Below are 25,455 nucleotides of genomic sequence, written 5' to 3'. Positions count from 1 at the left end.
CTTCACTGGGTGGTTTGATGCGATAGGGGTAGATAGACCTTTTATCTGAAAATGAAGCACATTAATGTAAAGGTTTTGGATTTACATGTATTTTAACTTCAAATGATGATATGGTTGTAATAAGCATTGATAGGTTACAAAACTGCACCTGCGCAAACCGGCAAAATCAAACTTGATAATGAAATTCCAACTCATGTTTCTTCTCAAAAATCCTCTGGGGCACATACTTCATAAAGAAATGTTTATTCTTGAACAAAGAAATATGAAGAGAAAAATATACAAAAGTCGTCTGATCTTGAACGGGTTGCGAGCAGGATAAACACACAATATCCACTTCACCAGGCACAGTGTTGCCCATATGCCTGCTGTATTTCTAGCAAAACGCGGACGTGTGGCTGAAGAATCTTTTAATAGAGAAATTGACGCTTTTCAGGCTGTGTGATGATGTTGTACAAGTTAATTTCATACTTTTTTTTAACAATGCCAATGCATTAGGCCTGTAACAAGTTTGGCAGAAATATTGCCCCATAAATGTGGCCAATTTACCGGACTACCTCTGTAAATAAAGGCCACACTTCGTTGATGTTTTCACGAAGTGACAAAAGCCTCCAAAATCGAATTTGGCTGAGTTTCAAGAAAAAGCGAAATATTGTTTACTTACAAACATTTGACAAAATGCCTAAAATAAGTGTTTTCTGTTTTCACGAAGTGACACAAACTTAACTCGTTAGCAGGGCCAGAGGAATAAAGCATTTCTCTACACACACTTTAGGATGGGATTGGACGGGATTGGACGCGCACGCCGTGAACGAAGTTGATAAAGAACAGACTCGCGCGCGCTGCAGTGACGTCAGACGCGCAAATGTAACAATTCCTTAGAACGTTTTATGTTTTCACAAAGTGACACAGAGTGTGTACAAGTTAATGGGACAAAATAGTGAGGCCTCTGTGTTTTGCTGTTTTCACGAAGTGAAAAAACTTTTATTGATCTTTATTAATTAATTACAGTTTAATTAAGAGAGACTCCTAATAAACAACTTTGAATTAGCACAGAACAAAGCATACGTTACTTGACAATACAAGAATTTCTTAAATTCATAACCAAAAACTAGTCGAAAAGGTGTTTTGAAAAAAATGATTAACTTCAAAGGCGATTATCTCGGAATGACCTTTTTGCATAATATCGAGGTTTTTGTCACTTCGTGAAAACACCGACAACTTGGAACATGTTTCCGAAAATGTAAAACTTTTTCAAATTTGGATTTTCACATATAGAATTTATTTGTAGTTTATATACGGTTTACATCAAAGCATACTCACCCTTTTTATAGTGATAGAAAATTAGTCTCCCCTTTTCAGACATTACATTTCGTGTAATCTCGTGTTGGAATTTAGATATGCAAACGTGTGCAAACGAACCTGGAAATTTCAAACAAATACAGATGTCTGAAACAAGGGGACTATTTTCTATCGCTATAGTATAAAGAGGGTGAGTGTGCTTCTAAAACATAAATAAACTACAAATAGATTCTAAATGTGTAAACTTGACAAAGTTCTACATTTTCAGGTACATATTCCAAGTGTGGCCTTCATTTACGTAGGTAGTGCAGTAAATCGGTCACATTTATGGTGCTAGCCAAAATATAAAATTAACAATTGGCCAAATGTTGATTTTTTTTTTGTTCTTCATTTTGCAAAGAATTTGGTTTTTAAAAATCAGATCTGCAATCCAAAAAATAAAAAATGTGGCCTAAAATATAACTTGTTTACATATGAACAGGAAAAATAGGACTTATCCATTGATTGGTACTTTGTATGTGTGCTGGTTTAACACACTGCTCATGCCCAGACAGCAAATGTACATCGGTCCGACGTCGGATCAACGTCAAACATTGACGAAGGACACGTTGGACCAATGTCAGACACTAACGGCGGTTCAACGGCAACTTGCACTGCTGATTCACGTTGGCCCAACATTGTTTGTACGTTGGTATGAACGTTGGACGCCCTTCCATTTTACTCAATTTCCGACCTTATTTTTTATGTCAAATCAACGTTGTTTTTACATTGGCGTTAGACGATGGATAGACGTCTTTTTGCTCAATTACAAACGTTGTTTTCACGTCATATCAACGTTGGCCCAACATTGTTTGTACGTTGGTCTGAACGTTAGGAAAACGTCATTTCACTCATTTTCCGACCTTATTTTTGCGTCATTTCAACATTGTTTGTACGATGGCGTTAATGTTGGATAAACATCATATGTATCGCTCAATTCCAAAACATATTTTCTTCATCAGACCAACATAACCGGAAATTAAAATTCTTAATAAAATAATACTTATAACAAGCATGTCAACGTTGACCATTACGTACGATACCTTTTAAGTTCAATAATTTTGAAAAAAAAAACTTAAAGAGAAGCCAGCACAGACATGAGCTCTAATCCATTTTTCGAAGATTTGTGCAGGTAAATGACATCAGGCCGTCGTGATGCTGTCTTTGATGGTGCAGGTTGCCACGGGTAGTAGTAGTAGAAGGGCTTAGGTAGTATGTCTCTTCTCCATCACTTGAACGAAGCAGAGATCTGGAAAAGAAAATGAAAGCAATAATTAACTTTTTTGTATACGAACACATCTGTTTTATAAATAAAGATGACTTGTAACTGTTAAAAACACAATTTTTCATGTTAGCCAAATCCAAGTGCACATCAATTTTACTTTTAGAAAGCTTGACCTCCCCCTAAGAGGTTCCTTTTTATATATATTCTAGTCCCACGACTTTGGCCTATTTCATTGTATTTTCGAGTAGTATAATGGGGGAGTATGTGGTGCCATCAACTTCAAACAATTTGGGGATTTTTTTTCCTTTAAATTGTAACTCCCCCCCCCCCCAAAAAAAAAATACTGTGAGCCCCCCATCCCAAGCAAAAGCCTGGGTGTGCTTCTCATTTTATTAACAATTAATTTTAGAGTTCTAAGTTATCAATGATCAAAGTGTACATTCTCTTCTCATGTTGAGATGTGGGTAAAATTGACGGATTTTTTTGAACATGAGTTCTCAATTAGATGCTTCAGCCATTCAGTTTTCTTGCTGGTAAACCAGCTGATCGCACTGTTATAAACACAACGATATTTTGTTTTACAATGACATGATTTTCAACCGAGTTAATTTGTTTTGGTGAAATGATTTCAACCGGCTTTTCAAGTCAAAAGTTACAAGTTTTAAAGTCAAAAGATACAGTTGTTTCTAAATTCATGTTCCACTATGAAACGATAAGCTTGGAAACGATGATGGAAATCGGGCAAATCATGCATGACTGCTGATTAGCTTACGTCTCCAATGTTTCAATAAAGGACACTGATAGTGTAGCTTTGAGAATGAAATACGAATTGACCTTGAATTTTAATTTTACAACTTTAGGGAAACTGTATTCTAGACATAAATCAGGATGACCTTTCAAGACTACCCAACACTGTCCTCAAAAGAAATTGCAACTCCTTCCATGGTAACTCAGGAACAGTTGTTTGAAACTTACCTTTTCAGTAGGCCTACATTGCAAGGGCCGCTCATAAAACAAGTACAATCTTGACAGCTGCGGTGCTAGCGGTTCAATCGAAAACGACAGTGTATGTGCTTGTTCCATGTATCTTGCGGGTCACAGTATCTTAAAGCTTGAGATCAGCTGGGAACGTCAATCGCAGAACACAATCTTGACAACAGAAGACGATTAGCATTGAAACGGTGCACAAAACTTGTTCATTTTGGGCCACCACGTCTACAGACATGACATTCTTTTCCCACAGCAGTTTTAACGGATATTCAAACTTGTCAGATGCAACTATAGCAGCTGATGGTTCGCTTCGAATTCACACTGTCTGCAGGGCATACTCTCTAGTACTGGCTGTCACGCGCGCCCAACAGACATGCACGCATTCCGGTTTTCATCGACCAACAAGGTTACGTGGAGCGCATGCACACAGGTGCATGCGCACTACTGGACACTACCAGCATTGGCACACAATGTCTTAAAGACATCATTTAACGGTCGTTATCTATAGTGTGTACTACAGCGGCCGTGGGCAAAAAGCCCAACATCTCAAAGACGTCTTTCTTCCTGGCTCCGAAGACGTCGTGTGACATGGGAGTGCTGACCATAATTTGACGTCCTATTGAGGTCAGATGTGCAACGCAAGACTGATGTCACAGTGATGACCATACAACGGTGACGTCCAAATGACCTCTGATTAGCCAGGCCAATCTGACGTCGAACTGGTGACCATAAGTTAACGTCCAGCACACGTCAGATTTGCGACTTTGAGACTGACGTGTTGACTTCAAATAATGCGACGTCCTACTGACGTCATCAGGTTTCCGACGCCACTATGGCGTCACAGTGATGACTGTATTCAACGTCAGATTAGCGACGCCAAACCGATGTGACAATAATCTGACGTTAGTTCGTCTCAAGATTTCGACGCCGTGCTGACGTAATGTGATTGACTTTATTTGACGTCTTACCAACGTTACAATCCTGACGCCCTACCAACGAAATATCTTCAACGTTAGACAGACGTCATGATGACTAAAAAGTCTGACCTGTTGCCGACGTGATGTGATGACCTTGATTTGACGTCTTATTAACGTTATAGTTCTGACAGCTTACCAACGTTAAAGTTAAACAGACGTTATGATGACCAAAGTGTTCAACCTATTTTCGACGTAAGGCAAATAAGGAAATCTCTGACCCATTCCAGACGTCCGACCGACGTCGTACGCCCACGGGCGACGTCGCCGACCTTTGCCATCGTCGGATTAACGTATGCTTGCTGTCTGGGTGGTGCATCAGAGAAAGAAACTGAAGTACAAAGTGGTAGTCAAATGTCTGCACAGATTCCTATGCCAATTGTGGTTGCATTTGTTAAGCTTATTCTCAACTAAACATACCTGAATGATGTTAGAAGATATTTCTGCAATCAATTTGGCAGTTTGATGAAGAAACTGTTGGACTTTTTGGTGGATTCTCACTCTCTGGATTGACTTGAATGTCTGTAGGGTGTGACATTGCTCACTGCCTGAAAATTCCCAATTCTATAAATACACCAGACTGCAATGGATCACAGGTCACACAGTTTAACTTGTTTTGCCTAGTCAACAGGTCTTGTTATTTTGTGAACACCTTCAAAGGCCCAGTTTCTGGTAACAATAGATTTTCCAAGGGCCTGTTCCAGTCACTGTGCTACGCTGAAGCGGAAATATGCATTTAACACATATGTAATATGTTGATCTGTAGGCCTACATGTACATGATTGTACATTTGGATGAAATGTATGTACATGTAGCAAAGGGAATAGGCCTATATGCCAATGTATGCATGACACCCACTAGATTACAACACAACATATAGAACATTATAAGTTAGTTATTCCTGTCAGTCCCATCTGGAAATCTTTAAACCCAAATACAGCATTGTATGGTATCTTATACTCATAATATTCCTTTTCACATTTCTAAAGGAATTTTCATGATTATTTGAAGACTGTGAACAGTGTCTATACTGTGCATAAATAATTACAATTCAGACATTTGATATGGGATCGCAATATCAGATATTTGGGATGACTTTAGATAAGTTTTAAAAAAAAATGCTTTTAAAGTAACAGATTTTCCAAAAGAAGCATTGTTTCTTTTGGTGTCAACCTTGCAAAGAAAACAAAAACATGTAAATAATCATTTTAAAGGTTTCTCACATCGAAAGTGAGTTCATTATGGGTGATGTGCGTACTGCACATGGACTGCAAAATGCAGCCTGTGCCCCAGTGTGTAATGTGTTGGCCATACATGTACATAGCACCCGAGGCCAAATGCAGCCCTTGGGTGTTAAAAACGTCATATCCCACACAGTGGCGTATCCAGCATTTGATGTCAGGGGGCAACCGCACTGCACATCCCCGAACACTTGGCCTCCGGGGGGGGGGGGGGGGGGGGGGGGGGGGGGGGGGGGGGGTGCTCTTCAAAACTGACTATTTTTATGCATACTGGAAAATATATGCCGATTTTCACAGCTCAATGTAATGGGTTCGGAGCTTGGTTTCTTTTTTTTTTCCTGTCAGAACTCTCTAACAATTTATGGAAATAGTTACTGAAAAAATATCTTTCAAAAAAGCTGCTCGGGGCAGGGGACAAGGTGCCCCCTCCCATCCCCTCCCCTGCCCCCTCCCCTCCCCTGCCCCCTCCCCTCCCCTCCCCTCTGGATACACCACTGATCCCACATCACATTGGTCAACAATTGTCAATTGTAATTGAAGTCCGAGCTAGAAAGAGAAAAAGTATTGTAACATGTGTTGTCAATTTGTTCACTTTAAACTTCAGGTGCTAAATGAAATGTCAGCGGCAGTCAACTGTGAGGAAGCCAAGAAACCTGTCTGCAAAAACAAGAACAGATTCCCCAATGTACTTCCATGTACAGGTAAGTTCATTTTGTAGAAGTTAGTATAAGTTTAAATAGACCGTCAAGTTGAAAAGTGGCCTCTTGAGGCAAACACTTGTTGGCACACTCGCACAGCATTGTGGATTGTTCTTAATTGTAGGGAGATGGGTGCTAAGGTCCTCATGTATAGCAAGGGTCTATGATATGCAAGCAGATTCGGCAAGTAATTAATGCAAAACAAGACTGCGTCTTGACCTCGATATTCTGACCATTCAGCGAGCGCCTTCTATATCGGGTCTTATTCGGTAACCCGTTGTCATGTACATCTAATAAAACCTAGATACGACATATATTATGCTTTTACGTTGTAAATTATGTTAGCAAAAATAGCCTACGTCAAGCGGACTGTATCGATACGTTACGCGGTGCCCAAACATCCTGTGACTTTGAATTATCATCATATAGTATTTTGAATAACAGACGTAATGAGAATGCCCTCTTGTGCATTCAAGTTTCACCCACGGTCAGCGTTCCTGTATGTTAACAGTTTTGAAAGCCAATGTCAGGTTTTATTAGATCTCTATGTTCGACTTGTATTACAAAAACATGGCATCAAAATTTACCAATCAACAGCTAAGTCCAGATTTCAGAATGAAATGATGTCATGTCGACTGCAATTGGCTGGCGTGCGGGGTCGCATTAATTTGCATGCTTAGATATATCAGACGTTGGACCAGAGACAGAGAGGGTGATACAACGGGTGATACTCAGACTAGTGTTAAGGCTTCATTCCTATAAAACAGTTTTGTATTTCAATTTATTAAAAAAAGAGTGGACTGCAACATTGGGCAATTAAATGGGTTACTACCATTCACACCTTTTATTGGTTCGTAACTAGTTTTAATTGTAAATATGTAAGGGACTGTTAAACCTGATTTGATGTTATAAATCCATGTTAGAATTCCATATTTCTGTGTACCTTTCAATGGTGTATCTATGGGGCATGTGTCTCCCCCCCCCCCCCCCCCCCATTTAAAATCTTGAATTGCACACAACAAATGTGTACCTTCCTTGCCTCCTCCCCCCCCATGTTGTGAGTTTTTCCTTGGTTACTAAGGTGCCACAAAATTTTGATCATTCATGTGTCACTTTGTCGCTTATGATTGCTAAATATTTGAAGTTTTCGCAGGACAATAAAATACTGAACATAAAACCTCAGGAGGCGATCTTTCGCTACGGCGAGCCGCTGACAGCGGCACACACAAATTGTACAGGTCGTACGGCAAGCCGCTGGCAGCGGCTCGTTGACGTCGCTGTGAATAAACAGGGTATCCCCATGACGTGTGCCTTATCTACATAATTTATATCGTATAACCTCTGACCCTAGTTTGAGCCGCTGCCAGCGGCTCTCCGTCTGGCGGGGGTGCGCTGCAGGTTATTGTGAGCAGTTTGTTTAAGATGGCGGTGCCCACATCGACGCTCAGCGGAATTTCCAGCAATTTATTACGTCCAGTTGGGACAAAATAGGTAAATTAAATTCCGTAGCGAAAGAGTTAACATACAAAAGATTTCTTTTACTACATTTGTTTTGTTTTGATCAAAGAGAGAATTATCGAAGCTGACTTAACAGTGTTGTTGTAGTGTTTAATTTTTTTGCTCGCGATACGTGGTACTAGACCTCAACTAGCCTGACTAGTTTTCTAAGATCATAGTTACATTCTCAATATATTTTGAGAGCATGTCGACAATATTCAAATGCGGTCAATCAGCAGAGAAAATCTGTTCACAAATCTGATTACTTGATGATCCCCTCTACCATTATGCACAAGTATGAATGTTGGGAAACCACTGATGTTATATTTTTGTCAAAAACAAAATGGTCCTCAATGTAAAAAACGACAACTGAGAAATGATGGTTGTTTCATGAAATCACTGTTGCTATGTTCTCAGCAAACGTTTTTAAAAATGTCTTCGACAAAATATACAGTGAATGAACTAACTAGTGATACAATAACTACGGCTTCCAAATTAAGTGGTCTATAAATGATAAAATACAAATATATTTTTTTGAGTCGCATCATCAGTGTAAAACAGGCAGCCCTCATTATGTATGCAAATAACACTAGGAGCAGAGTTGTAACATGCCCAGTGGAAAATGCAGCTGAAACGTATGTGAGATGCTGATTGGTAAAATAACAGACTTTGGGTCTTTGCTGAAATGCCATTGTTGTAATGAAAGCTGCGTTCTCTTGGAGAGATATTCTCTAATTAAAGCAAATGCTCATTGCTTCATTTAGACTACTTGGTCTATCAGCATGTAGCAAGCCAATACTTATTCAAAGAAGCAAAAGCCTCAATCATTTATGAAATAAACTAAACTATTATTGTAATGTGACAGAACCTCTCACAAGTAGGTCATTCTATACATTTAGGGTCCAAAGTCTGAATTTTTTTCCTGTTCCTGCAACCTCCGAAATTTATCATTTGCCATTCAAGTGGTACTAAAAATGACTTCAAACTAATTAATATTTGTTGGGTAGGTCATTTGATTCACAGAAGCATTCTTGGAGGAAGAGTACACACATAAAGGAGTGCATCGTATCTTCTATTTCAAAATCATAGATGCCAGACTTATAGGAACAAGAAAAATTGAACCCCAAATTTACAAAATGTTCCAAATGCATCTTCTAATGCAGTATTTAAAAACTCCTTTTAAGAAAAGCAAACAAACAAGATTTCAGTTTTCAAATGTACATCCATCATACTAACCACATTTACAAACATCCATGTATCATTGCAGTAGAATGCACAAGGTTTTCATTTCAACTTGGTTGTAAATGTAATTAAACTAATATTAATTTGATAAGGCACTCAGAAAGCACTGTGAAAGAGACAATCAATGGATTCCATATGATAATCTTTTTTCGCTTTAGTTCAAAATATTTCATCCAGTTGCTTGTGAGTATCTACTTTTAATTAACTCGTGTACACAGAGGTGCAAAATCTTTCTCATTCAAAAAACAGTTGCATTGATTTAAACTCAACAATTTTCCCAATAATTGAAAATTGAATAACAAATGTAAGGAAATGTTCACATTTCTTGCAGAAGTAGTGTTATATCTTAGACTCGGAAAGCACATCATGCATTGACTTTGCATTTGCTGAGATGAATCTGAGAAAATTGAATTGCCCTCTCATGGTAATACCTTCCCTCGTTGGTAATACTTTGAAAATGTGCACTGCCCTATTTGCTAACAATGTGAAGGGCCATTCCTTTGCTCTCATTATTGAACCACCAGATCTAAGATTTTATATGAAGTGGGTTGAGTGTTAAAAGTCCAAGGTTTTCCAAAGGGGAAGTGGTTGAGGTATTAGAGTCAACACATACAGAGACCAAAGACCTTAGAAATAAACCAAATATACAGTATGTGTACAGGGTTCGACCCTTAGGTTTTGTTTCACTAGCCAGCCGGGCGACTGAAATAGACTCTTAACTAGCCCACAGACATTTTTACTCCCCTGCATGTGTTTTCTTATATAAAGTGTCTCATAAACAACAATGTGCATACATGTAAAACCTGTATAGAGTCTGAAAGTTGTCCCCTGGTGGCGCTTCAGGGCCCCTCAAAAAGGAAAATTAACGTGTAAAAGCCAGAGTATTTGAAATTAGTTTTGGTACATTGATTTCTCAAGAAAATCTCCTTCAATATTTTATGGAACCTGAAAAATCGAATGACGTGAAAGAGAAATATCGTGCCAAAAATTGAACTCTGAAAACATCCATGTGGACTCGTGGAACTCGATCACTCATTGAAGTACGAACATTTATGAAATAATATTGTGGCAGTCATTGGATAAAAACTGAAACTTAAATAGGAGACTATAAATTTGTTTTAAATATTCTTTAAGAATCTATTCTCATTTACAAACAAATCTCAAATGACTGTTTATAAGAACTGTATTAAAATCTGATCCAAATGAGCCTGAATAAATCAAGAATCCATCTGATGTAGGTTCGTAACTCTTCGCGTTGTTATCATTTTCATTCTCATCCAAGTACGCGATGTAAAACAGACTTGAATTACCCAATCCAACTCATTTCTCATCTATTCTGAGGCAATTTTGTCAGTGTTTTTAATACAGATCTACTGATTTAAGGAAGTTTGATACAGGTTTGCTTTCTGAATTTAATGATTTATTTCTTTGTGTCATTCATCTTTGCCGTATCCCAATAATTTTTTGACTCGCAAGCCGGGCTTCTTAAGGACTAGTTTGACTAGCCTGCCGCTGTTTTGACTAGCATTTGGCTAGCGGGCAACCCCTAATTTCGTACCCTGTGCGTAGAATGTTATTCGAGGGAATGAACTTTCAAGTTCTTTTTCAGTGATAACAATGTTCAATGTCTGATGGAATTAGGGCAATTCCACGGTAACGGAAGGACGTTTTCACTCATTAAACAAAATTTCAAATGTGTGTATCACAGACACTGTTCATAGTTACAGCAAACAAATGTCACAATTGTATTGTTATAATGCTACTTTCATTTTCCACACTTTTGGGGGGCATGAATGCCTCCCGTTTATGAATTATGAATATTAATGAGGTCGGTAACGGAAGGACGGTAAAACGGACAAGGGTTTTCCAACTTACTCGCGTTTTGCGTAAACTCTGTGAATTTTATGGGGCAATTATATTTTAAAGGTAAGAAATGGAATCCCTGAAGCTTTAACTATACTATACCGCCTTTCATTTGACTTTAAGTGTTTCGGTAATATAATAACAACGTTTTAAGCAGATTATGATTTGGTAACGGAAGGACGGTAACGGAAGGACAAAAGGTTTACTCAATTATAGCATGAACAAAATGTGAATTTACACTATTTATACAAGTGAAACAAATTGCTGAAATGTGTAACTGAATGTGAAATCAACAATATGCAGACCTGGCATAAATAGTTATACCCAAGAAACTATTGAGATAAAGATAGAAGCCTGCTAATCAATGATAACAAAAGAAAAACGAAAACCACCCAAAACACATTTCACGAACACAAGACAACTACAGAAATGGACTTCAAACCCATCACCTCAATCCTTAAAAGTTTAAATACACAGTTTTTGAGCACTTGAGTATATTGGTTACATGTTCACCAACAACTTTTAATAACAATACCGGTAGGTTCAGTGGTTTACCTAAAGGGTGGGGGGGGGGGGCGACCAGCCTACATGTACATTTAAGGTAAAAACATCTACCTGTAGAATTGATGGCTTCAGTTAGGTGTTGCTTTTAATTGAACTCTAAAATCAATGTTTGAAATCAAATTACAATGATTTAGAGTAGTAACAATTAATTTATAAACATCCAAACTGAAATTGTTAACTTGGGCATAATTTGTCAAAGATTGCACCTCACATGTCTTACACATGTAAATTGAATGAAAGTGCCCCAAAGTACTGGTACTTTCTGCCATCTCTTTTTTGACTTAATTTGCTTCTGGAATGGCTTCACAGAATTCGTATCTTTCTCTATTGTCCATGAATGCTGATAGCAGCAACTTTATGATTTGATTTTCTGCAACAACTCCATACATGTACAAGTACTGGTACATCAGCATACATGTACATGTACATGTACATTGTACATGTTGTACATGCCTGTGCCATCCTTTGTAATAAACACCTTGCCCTGCTTATCCCGCTTTTGTGAAGGTGGGTCACATGAATGTCCTTTCAATGCTCATTATACATGCATGTATTTGCAGTGATTTTCATTTTTCAAACATGAGCGCAAATGTCGTAACATTTGATAAAAATACGATTTGTCCTTCCGTTACCGTCCTTCCGTTACCAATTTGGTAACGGAAGGACGTGATTTAATTAATTGTAATTAAAAATGAGAAGTACAGTAGTGTCAGTTATAATGTCATATTGAAGGCCTACCTAAACTTGCTTTGCACAATAACTTTCAATGCATTCATACTGCAAGTTTTTAAAAATAAATTAAAAATATGTATTTTTTCGGTAACGGAAGGACATTTTCGAAGGCTGAAATATTAGAAGTCACTGAAGCGAAGCAAATTACGCAAAATGTTAAAAACAAGTTTTAGTCAGTTTTTCAAGACCAATACTTTCTCATGACAGAAACTGATGGCATTAGTACATATTTTTGTGTGTGTTTTGGTAGAATACTTTCATATCACTATTAATCACATTTTTAGGATTAAAACAGGATTATTACATAATCCTATTTTTTGGTACCGAAATGTATTAAAAATAAAATTCCGACTGCAAATCTTGAAAATATAGACTTTTAGCTTTCATTTGATGCCAAATTTGTTTAGGTCACATGTATTTGAATTTTTTGGTGTCATGTCCACTTTGGTGTGGAATTGCCCATTAGTGGTTGGTGGATACGCTGGATAGCCCAGTTTAATTATTCTGTCCTCACACTCGGTGATAGACCTGTACAGACTCTCCTGCAGCCACTACCAGATCACCACCTGATGTGAATGTGATGCTCCATGGATAACCACATCCCTTGATCACACATCCAATTTTCTTGCCATCAGGACTGTAATGCAGAATATCACCTGTTGGAAATCCATCCACAGCAACATAGATGCTGCCATCACTGTCACAGCACACACCAGTAGGGCACCGACCCCTCTGCATGTTGCTGGTCATGTCTACTGAGAATACACTGGCACCATAGAAGTCTACACATACCAACCTTTTGTTCAGTCCTGTTGTGTAGATAAGGCGGTGATTGTGCATTGTTAGATGATAGTGAATCAATGGAGCAGGCAGTCTCCTGATGAGGGATCCATCTGGGTTGTGTAGAGATATCTCCTTCTTGCCTTCGTAACCCACTGCTATCAGATTGCTGTCATCCACTGCAAGGCATGTTGGTATGCTGTCTGACCCTCTACCTGGTGTGAACTGATGGAGGAGCTGATGTTGCTTGTTGAAGACCTTGACTACTGGAATATCTAGAGCAAGGAGCTTGTCATCCTTGCTCACTGCAATGCACCTTAAATTAGTGAGGCCATTGATTTGTAGCCTTTGTGGGATAGGAGATGGTGTATGTTGACTATTGGTCAGTGATACTGTGAATAGTGTATTATTCAAATTGGTTAATACTATGTTATTGTCAGAGAGTGCTGACACATGTCGTATCTGTGTATTTCCTAATATAAAGTTCTTGAATTCAGTCTTCAGTTCCCATTTCTCCTTCACACATGATCGTGCAGGTCTTCGTGATTGCTTTGCTGCAGCCTTTTGTTCTTCCTCCAGAATGAGTCTCCCAAGTGACCTCTCACCTTCTTCAAAGTCCATGAAGGTCAACTTGTCAGGAACTTGCTGTGGCTGTTTCCCTGTCAATTCACTGAGGTTATGCAAGAGCTTCTGCTGAAGTTCAAGAATCTCATAGCAACTTGCTTGATTCATGAGTTGGTTCACCTCCTCCAGCTTGTGCTCTGTCTGTGTCACCTCTTTCCTGTTGGTAGCTTGAGCAGCTTCAAATGTTCTGACTCTGTCTTTATGAATCCTATCTGTCTCTTTCATCAATTTCTGTTCTTCCTGTTGGATCTTTGCAACCTCCTGTTTGAGCTTTGTAATCTCCTGTTGAGCCTTTTTGGAGATTTTCTTTTGGGTTTTTGCAAACACAGTGTCCAGCTCGTTGAGAGATTTGCACATCTCTTCTATGGTGGTACTCATTTCTGTTTTTCTTCGCTCACTTTTTTGGACCATTTCTGTGACCTTCTTCTTACATTTTTCTGCGGCCTCAGGTAATCCAGTGAGTGAGTGTTTTGCATGATCAAGTACAGAGCATGTTGTGCATATGACTTGCTCACATGTGTTGCAGTAGACATTGAGATTCTGATCTGGATGCTCGCCACATTTGGGAACTTCTTCTCTCAGTTTACTCTTGTAGGCAATCTCTCCTGATCGAAGTTGAGCCAGTGTGTAGATTTTGTGAGATTTCATCATCAAATTCATTCGTCCATGTGCCTTGTGACATTCTTGGCAGAGGAAATGATCACAGTTCATGCATCTTGAAATAGCCTGATTCTCCTCATCACAGGCTTGACATTTGATCTCTGACCCTTGACCTTCCAGTAGCTTTTCCTGCATTGTAACTTCCTCCACCATGGCACTGAAGGCAAAGTTATTCGGGAGATCAGCAACCCCAGACCCTTTCAACATGGTTTCACATCTGCACAGAGGACATGTCAGCTTTGTAGCACTAGGATCTTGGCTCTGTCTGAGCTCTTGAAGGCATTGCAGGCAAAAACTATGCAAACAGTCCAGCAGTTTGGGCTGCCTGAAACGGTTGGTGCAGATGGAGCATTCTAGATGATCCACACTAATCTTCTCCAACACTGATTGAGCTGTAACACTAGATGCCATCTTGACTTCTTGAAGAATCAAGTTTTGTTTTTAATCTGAGAATGAATAAAAGTTGTCAAATGTTGACTTCGATATATAAAATGATTACATTAATCATCTCCAACATTGCCAACATGTTTTGTTTTCTCAGTTCATGGGTATCAATTCGTCACTTTTTTTACGAAGAGCCACATATGTGGATTTTGAAGAAAAAGTGGTTTCGAGATAATCGCAAAAGAAGTTTTATCTATACTAAAACTGCAAAAAACTACTTTGCAATAACTTTGTGTAACAAGAAAACCATCATATGATTCTATGAGAGCTTATTTTTTTTATATGAACCCAGTATGTAGAATTAATACAGTAGTTATTTAGTGAAAATTAAAGAGTAAAGAAATATGTGTCTCTTCATGAAAACAAAAGTCACGTTTCCTACATTTTGTCCCTTTCATTTCAATGTGTTTTTCTACATGGACGGGGTGTGCGTGTGTACGTGCATGCAGCTGAAAATGTAACAAAGATATGTGGCTCTTTGTGAATTAAAATCTCAGTTGACCTACTTTTATGCCTATCAGTGCAATAGGTTATGTACGCATTCAAAGGGCCAAAATTTGGCTCTTCGTGAAAACGCAAAAATGCATTGATTAAGTTCTGCCCCTTGCAACATTAATGTTACTTGGAAATTAATGATGTTTTGCTTACACAAACATGTCACATTGGTTAAGTACAATGTTTTAAAACAAACTAGTGAAAAAATCAAAATCGAAAAAATTGTAATTTTTGACATATGTATGTGGCTCTTCATGCAAACGGTGACGAATTGTAATGTGTAATTAATTCAGTTGATTGACATTTATAACTCCAATGTGCAGGGAGGCATTTACAATTAGATGGCCCCTCTCTTTAACCCCCCCCCACCCCAACAAAAAAATATATTGAGCTACTCTTAGTTACTACAGTATTAGAAAAAAAAATGTGAAATGCTTTTTGCTTAGGCTTATATTTTATTAATTCAAAGCATTGACATGATGAGCTCCAATGTACAGGGAGGCTTTTGGGCGATCCCACTCTCTGGAGGGGAAACTAATTGTAGTTTTTAATCCCCCCACCCCCAATTTTGTGTTGCATTAAGGGAGCGTGGGCTGACTGAGGTGCATGGCCTGATCCCTCCCCCTTTTTTTGTTCCATTGAAAACAATACTTAACATTTATATCTAGTCAGCCACAACCAAAATACAATATAGCATTGAGGAAAAGCATGATAAAGCATTTATAGGGGAAGAAACAGATAAGAAAAACACCAAAAAGCAGTGTTAATGTGACTTTGGGCATGATCCCCAGCTGCATGGCATAAACACATTCACAGCTTCTGTCTAGTGCCCCTTGAACAAAGACAATGTCAAACTGGGGAACCGCCAACATAGGGCTGGTCCGGAATAGCTCAGTTGAGTGTTATAAAAGTAATCTGCAGGTTATAGGTTCAAACCCCACTTGATCAAGTTCTTTGTTCAACTTTTATTTGAGGTTCAAATGTAGGATCAAGGATATGTTTAGTCCTCTCAAGCCAGTAGACTAAACAGGGACATTTTTGTCAAGAGTATTGTATTTGAGCATTGACTACTCCCTCTTGTAAGACCAATGCTGCACATATTGGTACTGGCAATTATTCCAAGATTCTTGACAAATGCCATGTAATATGAGTACAACAACGGTACAATGTGAAGTATCTTACCTGAATTGAAGTCTTTTTGTTGGTTTAAAAGGAAAATTTGAAACTATCCTTCTGGAAGATGGCGCACAACGTAGGCAATTTACAACGTTTGATGTGAATGCAATACACTGTACATGAACATGAATGTTGAACTATCATTGCACACAGGGCGTAAATTCCTAGTTCTATTTTTAGAAGCTATTGGAGTCCGTGTATATACAATGTACATGTACTGTACCGGATACTCTCTGCTCACATCTGATGCAGGTTCCTGTGCATAAATGGCAGTCAGTGTTTCCATGACCCTGGTGCCCCAGCCCACAACAATGGAATCAGAAGTCACCAATGCTATTTTGGGACTAAACAGCCCTGGTGATTTTCATATTTCAGCCTGAAAAAAATTCATTTGTTGCCCAATGGTGATTCCGGTTCATGAGAGCATGGAAGAATGTATATTTTATTTTTCTATTATGAGAGCTACAAAAGTAATCCAAAGTAACACTTTTCCTAGGAGGTTTGCAGATGCAAAATAAAAGGGTTGGGTTTTTTTTTAGGGGAGGGGGGTGGGAGTAAGAATGCAATAGACAAAATTGGGATTTGTCAGGAAAAGAAATAATTTTTTTTTAAATTCCCAGGGCAAGGATCCTTCAAATATATATTAAGGCTGGTTGGGCTATTTTAATGTGAATATTTCTTTATGTCATCACTTGTCTAGTTCGAAACACAAAAAAATAGACAATGTTTCTACGAAAAAAGTGCAGATTTGACATGAAAACAGTTCTTCTTAAGAATTGCAACTTTATTGTCAAACTACTTTCAGCTCATGTGTTAGATTAGGATCTGAAAGTGATCTTGTGAAACTTATCACTAAATGAGTGCTCTTTTCGAGTTTTACCTTCAAATCAAAGATTTTACCAAGGAAACAAATCTTTTTGGGAATTTCTCTCTTTTTATTTACTCTAAATGATACATCAAATGGAGAAAATTGCTCCCCAACATTCATTTTCGGAAAAATTACCCCAGAAATTTTGAATGATTTGCCATCAAACCATGATTAGCTCCTCGTATGTTTAACTGGTTCCTAGCTGTCCCTATCGCGATCAATAATGTAAATGCTAGGAAGGAGTCTCCTTGCATTGTGCATTTGTTTGTGCACAAAATTAATCCAAAATAAAAAGCCTTTTAAAGAGGGTTGCAGCTGCCCTAAAATACAAACTTCACGTAAAAAATTAGCACACATTTTATGTGAGGTGTTGAAAATTCATTCAAACATGGTTTCCCTTTACAACAAAAGACAAGCGCCCAATTGACAGAAGGGCAAAAGAAATGAGTTGGTTGGACTTCAGAATGATTAAATAATTCTTGATTCAATATTTGATTTAATTAAACTGTTCAAATCCAAAGAGATAAAAATGTCTCCAACAAAATCCACAATGAAAATCATTTACGTATCTGCAAAGCAGAATGTATCTGAATACAAGGGATTTATTTCAACCAATTGTTACCGACAACAAACCAAATTTTGCACTCGATCAGCAATAGCTTAATGTGTTACCAGACAGTTTTGCCAATGTTTCGTTGAGTCAGTGAAATGTGACTCACCAGTGACATGTCCCCGATGTCTAGTCTGAGTCATGAGTTGAGTCATGAGAGCCAAGTTTGAGTCATCATCCATTGTAACTTGAAGTGAAGTCTGAGAATTTGCAACTCAAGTCAAACTCAAGACCGTGTCACAGACTTGGTTCTATATTTCTACCATACTGGTGTATGGCTATGTTGTCCATGCACTTGCTGAAGAATGAATATGCAAACGATTAAGTCAGCCAAAGATAACTTGATTTGTATTCTTAAAATTAATGTGGCCTGACGTTGCGAACTTAGCAAGTTCTTCTTCAGAGGCTAAAACAGAAATGACAGAGGTACATACATTAACATGGGGGTGCACACAAACATGCAGGGCTGAAAGAAGAAACACAAAAGGAGGATTAGGTGTGAAAGGTGTGGAAAGATGCAGGGGAGGATGGATGAGGGAACAAAGAAACAAAGGGAGATGGCAAACCACAAGGGGTCTTGTGTAAACAGGGGAGGGACCAGAAAAGGGAAGGATCAAAGGTCACAGGGAGTGGGAACGGACAATAGAGTGTGAGAGTGAAGGGATGATGTGGGGGGGGGGGGGGACAGTATTGAGGTGGAAAGGGATGAAAGATGGGGGAAGATGGGTAAACACAAACAAGGAAGACCAGGTGGATTATCTGTAACAGAAGACAATGGAGGAAGAAAAGGATTAATCATTTCCAAGTTGGATGTTGAGACCATGTGGTTGAATAGTTCGAAGACGATTCATCCACACTTTCTCTCTGCTGAGGCGAACTGAGTTCTTGCGATGGCCAAGAGATTCAATGCCCTGCAAAATTATATCAGAAATGGAGTGGTTAGGCAGGTTGAAGTGATGACCAACAGGGGTGTCTAGTTTCTTGGTGTTGACCGTTGACCGGTGGGCATAGAAACGCTTCTTGAGCGTATTCTTAGTCTCACCTACATACTGCACTCCACAGACCCTGCAAGAAATGAGATATATGACATTAGAGGTGTTACAAGTGATGTTACCAATGGTTCTGTGGGTAGTGACAGAAGAGTGGCCAGAAAAGGAGTCAGACTCCTGGATATGAATCTGGCAGACAACACATCTGGAACTGCACTTGAAAGTACCATGCTGGGTGGGAGGGGATGCATCTAAGGAAGGGACTTCAGCTCGAACAATCAAGTCCCGTAGATTTCGAGGACGCCTGTAAGCCAATGTGGGGCCGTTGGGGATGGCGCGGGCAAGGCGATCTGAAGTATGGAGGATATGATGATTGTCATTAGTGATTTTGCGAAGGGGAGGGAGATTGGGGTGAAACGTAGTAACCAAGGGAATCATGGGTTTGGCCATGGCATCAGGGGCCTTTCCCGTGATTTGTATTCAGTTGAAGTCTGAGCTAGAGAGAGAAAAAGCAATGTAATGTGTGTTGTCTGTCAATTTGTTCACTTTGAAATGTAGGTGCTATATGAAATGTCAGTGGCAGTCAACTGTGAGGAAGCCAAAACCTGTCTGCAAAAACAAGAACAGATTCCCCAATGTACTTCCATGTACAGGTAAGTTCATTTGTAGAAATTACTATACTTTTGGCCTCTTGAGGCAAACGCTTGTTGGCACACACCCACTGCATTGTGACTTGTTCTTATTAATTGTAGGAGGAAAGGTGCTAAGGTAGTCTATGTAATATCCCCTTGTACAGCAAGGGTCTATGATATCCGAGAGATTCGACGATTATTCTGCAAAACAAGACTGCGTCTAATTGACCTCGAGACCATTCAGCAGGCGCCTTCTATATTGGTTCTTAAACCCGTTGTCATGTACATCTAGTAAAACCTAGACACGACATCTATTATGCTTTTACGTTGTGAATTATGTTAGCAAATTAGGCTGTGTCATATGGGCTGTAACGATATGTTACATGATGCTAAGGATGTGATGTTTATGTGTTCAAGCTAAAAAATGTTGTAAATCCGTTTGCATGTTTTCCAAAACATGTAGAATGAAACCTGAATTATGAATAAAATGACCTTCGTTTATGCAATCTGCCTTTGACTTGTACTTATGCATTTATTTCTCAAATTCACAATGCTTTTAATCTCATTTAATCTACAAAGTATAAGAAGAACCGCACAACTTCATTACATTCTGGGTAGTTAATTGAGTTTGTACATGTACAAATGTTTGTTTTCAATAGCTGCCTGCTATAATCTATTGGGCCAATCATACACAATATAAACAGTTTACTGTTGAGATGTTTTCAATGCCCCAGTGTTCCCCCTAAAATACTGTAAATCGGAGTGTGTCTCGACCTTTTCCACACAAGGAAACGCCGATGACATTCCATTTTTATTGTATCCACCTTTTCAATAGAAACTACTTTTCCAAAGTCTTTGAAAAAACAAAAGCCCATGAAAAATAAAATTATCCATTTACTTACAAAAACCTTCCAATCCTAGTTATGCCGCTGGTACCTTTAGAAAGTTCCAGATGCTGATTGGTAAAATAACAGACTTTGGATCATTGCTGAAATGCCATTGTTGTCATGGAAGCTGCGTTCTCTAGGAGAGATATTCTGTAATTAAAGCAAATGCTCATTACTTCATTTAGACTACTTGGTCTATCAGCATTTAGCAAGCCAATACTTATTCAAAGAAGCAAAAGCCTCAATCATTTATGGAATAAACTAAACTATTATTGTAGTGATACGGAACCTCTCACAAGTAGGTCATTCTATACATTTAGGGTCCAAAGTCAGACATTTTTCCCGTCCCTGCAACCTCCGAAATTTATCATTTGCCATTCAAGTGCTATTAAAAATGACTTCAAACTAATTAATATTTGTTGGGTAGGTAGCATTCTTGGAGGAAAGAGTACACACATAAAGGAGTGCATCTTCAATTACAAAATCGTAGATGTCGGACGTATAGGGACAGGAAAAAGTGGACCCCAAATTCATAGAATGTTCCAAATGCATCTTATATTGTAGTATTTAAGGACAAAAAAGGGAATAAAATTCAGTTTTAAAACAAATGTACATCCATCATACTAACCAAATTTACAAACATCCATGTATCATTTCAGTAGAATGCACTTGAGGTTTTCATTTTCAACTTGGTTGTCAATGTAATTAAACTAATATTAATTTGATGAGGCACTCAGAAAGCACTGTGAAAGAGACAACCAAGGGATTGCATGTAACTTGCTATTCAACTCTCGCTTTAGTTCAAAATCACACACATTTCATTCAGTTGCTTTTGAGGATTTATTCTGGTTTTTGTACGTGGAGTTGGAAAATCTGTCTCATTCAAATGTAAGTTGCATTAATTTAAACTCAACAATTTTCCCAATGTAATTGAAGAATCGAATAACAAAATTTAAATAATGTTTACATTTTACGCAGTAGCAGGGTTATATCTTATACTTGGAAAACACATCATACATTTACTTTGTATTTGCTGAGATGAATCTGAGAAAATTGAATTGCCTCTTGTGGTAATACTTTGCCTCTCGTTTGTTATATTTTTAAAATGTGCACTCATCCCTATTTGAAAACATAGTGAAGGTTCATTCGTTTGCTCTCATTATTGGGCCACCAGATCTAGGATTTCATAGGAAGTAGGCTGGGTGTTGAAGTCCAAGATTGTCCAAAGGGGAAGTGGTTGAGGTATGAGAGTCAACACATACAGAGACCAAAGACCTTAGCAATAAACCAAATATACAGTATTGTAGAATGTTGTTTAGGGAATGAACTTTAAAGTTCTTTGTCAGTGATAACAATGCTCGATGTCTGATGGAAGTGGTTGGTGGATACCTGGATAGCCCCAGTTGAACTAATCTGTCCTTACACTCGGTGATAGACCTGTACAGAATCTCCTGCAGCCACTACCAGCTCACCACCTGATGTAAATGTCATGCCACGTGGATCATCACATCCCTTGATCACACATCCAATGTACTTGCCATCAGGACTGTAATGCAGAATGTCACCTGTTGGATATCCATACACAACAACATAGATGCTGCCATCACTGTCACAGCACACACCATCAGGGTGCCAATTACCCCCCTGTATGTTGCTGGTCATGTCTACTGAGAATACACTGGCACCATAGTAGTCTACACATACCAACCTTTTCTTGCCATAGTTTGTGTAGATAAGGCGGTGATTGTACATTGTCAGATAACCTCCAATCATTGGAGCAGGCAGTCTCCTGATGAGGGATCCATCTGGGTTGTGTAGAGATATCTCCTTCTTTTCTTTATAACCCACTGCTATCAGATTGCTGTCATCCACTGCAAGGCATGTTGGTTGGCTGTCTGACCCTCTACCTGGTGTGAACTGATGGAGGAGCTGATGTTGCTTGTTGAAGACCTTGACTACTTGACCATCTACAGCAAGGAGCTTGTCATCCCTGCTCACTGCAATACACCTTACATCATCAGTGAGGCCACTGATTTGTAGCCTTTGTGGGATAGGAGATGGTGTATGTTGACCATTGGGCATTGAAACTGTGAATAGTGCACTGATTCCAAAAAATCTACGGAGTGCAAGTATTTCATTGTTGGAGAGAGCTGAAACAAGCAATTTACATGAAAATATTGAATCAATTATCAATCCAATTTTTTTGAATTCAATCTTCAATTTCCATTTCTCCTTAACACATGATCTTGCAGGTCTTGGTGATTGCTTTGCTGCAGCCTTTGGCTCTTCTTCCAGAATGAGTCTCCCAAGTGACCTCTCACCTTCTTCAAAGTCCATGAAGGTCAACTTGTCAGGAACTTGCTGTGGCTGTTTCCCTGTCAATTCACTGAGGTTATGCAATAGATTCTGTTGAAGTTCAAGAATCTCATAGCAACTTGCTTGATTCATGAGTTGGTTGACCTCCTCCAGCTTGTGCTCTGTCTGGATCACATCTTTGCTGTTATTGGCTTGAGCTGCATCAAATGTTGTTACTCTTTTTTGATAAATCCTGTCAGTCTCTTTCAACAGTTTCTGCTCCTCCTGTCGGATCTTGGCAACCTCTTGGTTAGCTTTCTCTGTGATTTTCTTTTTGGTGTTTGCAAACATGGTATTCAGTTTCTTGCGAGATTTGCAAGTCTTCTCAATGGTGTTGTTCAGTTTTGTTTTACTCTTACCAACTCTTGCAACAAGTTCTTTAACTTTTTTCTGACATTTCTCAAAAGCCACAGGTAGTCCAATGAGGGAGTGTTTTGCATGGTCAAGTACCGAGCAAGGTGTACATATGACTTGCTGGCATGTGTTGCAGTAGACATTGAGATTCTGATCTGGATGATTACCACATTGTGGAATGTCTTCTCTTAGTTTACTCTTGTAGACAATCTCTCCTGATCGAAGTTGAGCCAGTGTGTAGATTTTATGAGATTTCATGAAAGTCATACGTTTATGAGCCTTTTGACATTCTTGACAGAGGAAATGATCACAGTCCATGCATCTTGAAATAGCCTGATTCTCCTCATCACAATTTTGACATTTGATGTCTGACCCTTGACCTTCCAGTAGCTTTTCCTGCATTGTAACTTCCTCGACCAGGGCACTGAATGCAAAGTTATTAGGGAGATCAGCAACCCCAGACCCTTTCAACATGGTTTCACACATGCACAGAGGACATGTCAGCTTTGTGCCACTAGGATCTTGGCTCTGTCTGAGCTCTTGAAGGCATTGCAGGCAAAAACTATGCAAACAGTCCAGCAGTTTGGGTTGCCTGAAACGGTTGGTGCAGATGAAGCATTCCAGATGATTCACACTAATCTTCTCCAACACTGATTGGGCTGTAACATTAGATGCCATCTTCACCGTTTGGGCTTGATGTGATAGGAGTAGACAGACCTTCAACCTGAAAATGAAGCACATTAATTAAAAGCTTTAGGATTTACGCATATTCAAACTTCAAATGATGATATGGTTGTAATAAGCATTCATAGGTTACAAAACTGCACCTGCGCAAACCGGTAAAATCAAACTTGATAGTGAAATTCCAACTCATGTTTCTTCTCAAAAATCCTCTCGGGCACAAACTTCACAAAGAAAATGTTTATTCTTGAACTAAGAAATATAAAGAGAAAAATATACAGAAGTCGTCCGATCTTGAACGGGTTGCGATCAGGATAAACGTGCAATATCCGCGTCACCGGGCACAGTTTTGTTCCGTATTGCTACATTGTAGCCACGGAAGTTGCCAATGTGCCTGCTGTATTTCTAGAAAAACGCGGACATTGTGTGGATGGAGAAACTTTTAATAGAGAAACTGACGGTTTTCAGGCTGTGTAGTGATATTGTAAATGGTCAATTTCATACTCTAATCTTTTTCAACAATGCTAATTGCTTTATATCATGTTGGTGGAAATATCAAATTAAAAATTGGCTAAACATTGTATAATTTTTTTTTTTCAATTGGCAAAGAATTTTTTTTTAAATCAGTGGATCTGTAATCCAAAATGTAAAAAAAAGTGGCCTAAAGTGTTAGTTGTTTACGTATGATGAACTGAAAAATAGGACTTATCCATTGATAGCATGGTTTGTACATGTAGGTTCATATGCATGAATTCAAGTTTCTGCATTGCGTGCTTTCATGAACTTCTTCGGACTGGTTTAACACACTGCTCATGGTGCATCAGAGAAGGAAACTGATGTACAAATTGGTAGTCAAATGTTTGCACAGTTTCCTATGCCAATTGTGGTTACATTTGTCAAGCTTAGTCTCAACTAAACATACCTGAATGATGTCAGAAGATATTTCTGCAATCAATTTGGCTGTTTGATGAAGAAACTGGTGGACTATTTGGTGGATTCACTCTCTGGATTGACTGGAATGTCTGTAGGGTGTGGCATTGCTCACTGCCTGTAAATTCCCAATTCTATAAATACACCAGACTGCAATGGATCACAGGTCACACAGTTGAACTTGTATTGCCAAGTCAACAGGTATTGTTATTTTGTGAACACCTTCGAAGGCCCAGTTTCTGGTACAATAGATTTACCAAGGGCCTGTTCCAGTCGCTGTGTTACACTGAAGCGGAAATGTGAATTTAACACATATGTAATATGTTGAACTGTAGGCCTATGTAAATGTTTGTACATTTGTATGAAATTTATGTAGCAAAGGGAATATATGCCAATGTATGCATGCCACTCCCTAGATTACAATGCAACATATAGAACATTATAAGTTAGTTATTCCTGTCAGTCCCATTCGGAAATATTTAAACCCGAATACAGCATTGTATGGTATCGTATAAACGTGATATTCCTGTTCACATTTCCAAAGTAATTTTCATGATTATTTGAAGACTGTAAACAGTGTCTATACTGTGCATAAATAATTACAAT

The 25,455-nt window shown here is 38.7% G+C and overlaps 2 protein-coding genes across 2 annotated transcripts in view; one reads left to right on the top strand and one right to left on the bottom strand.

The window, feature by feature from the left end:
• Positions 1-12,854: 12,854 nt before the first annotated feature.
• On the bottom strand, positions 12,855-14,969 carry LOC119726200 (tripartite motif-containing protein 42-like). The gene has a single exon (XM_038197801.1). The coding sequence runs from the start codon at positions 14,837-14,839 to the stop codon at positions 12,875-12,877; it is 1,965 nt and encodes a 654-aa protein (XP_038053729.1). The 5' UTR covers positions 14,840-14,969; the 3' UTR covers positions 12,855-12,874.
• Positions 14,970-19,627: 4,658 nt separating this feature from the next.
• LOC119726198 (protein KIAA0100-like) overlaps positions 19,628-25,455 on the top strand; it is a 38,006-nt gene continuing 32,178 nt past the window's right edge. The window contains exon 1 of the mRNA XM_038197798.1: positions 19,628-19,663. Coding sequence (XP_038053726.1) covers positions 19,646-19,663 — 18 coding nt within the window. The 5' untranslated portion in view covers positions 19,628-19,645. The remainder of the gene's footprint in view (positions 19,664-25,455) is intronic.

This window comes from Patiria miniata, unplaced genomic scaffold, assembly GCF_015706575.1.
Source record: "Patiria miniata isolate m_02_andy unplaced genomic scaffold, ASM1570657v1 HiC_scaffold_2, whole genome shotgun sequence".
Classification (NCBI taxonomy): domain Eukaryota; kingdom Metazoa; phylum Echinodermata; class Asteroidea; order Valvatida; family Asterinidae; genus Patiria; species Patiria miniata.
This window is presented reverse-complemented; position numbering and strand designations above follow the sequence as displayed.

What these genes read in the sequence shown, in the direction of transcription:
- LOC119726200 (XM_038197801.1), bottom strand. Translation starts at nt 14,839, where the DNA reads ATGGCATCTAGTGTTACAGCTCAATCAGTGTTGGAGAAGATTAGTGTG.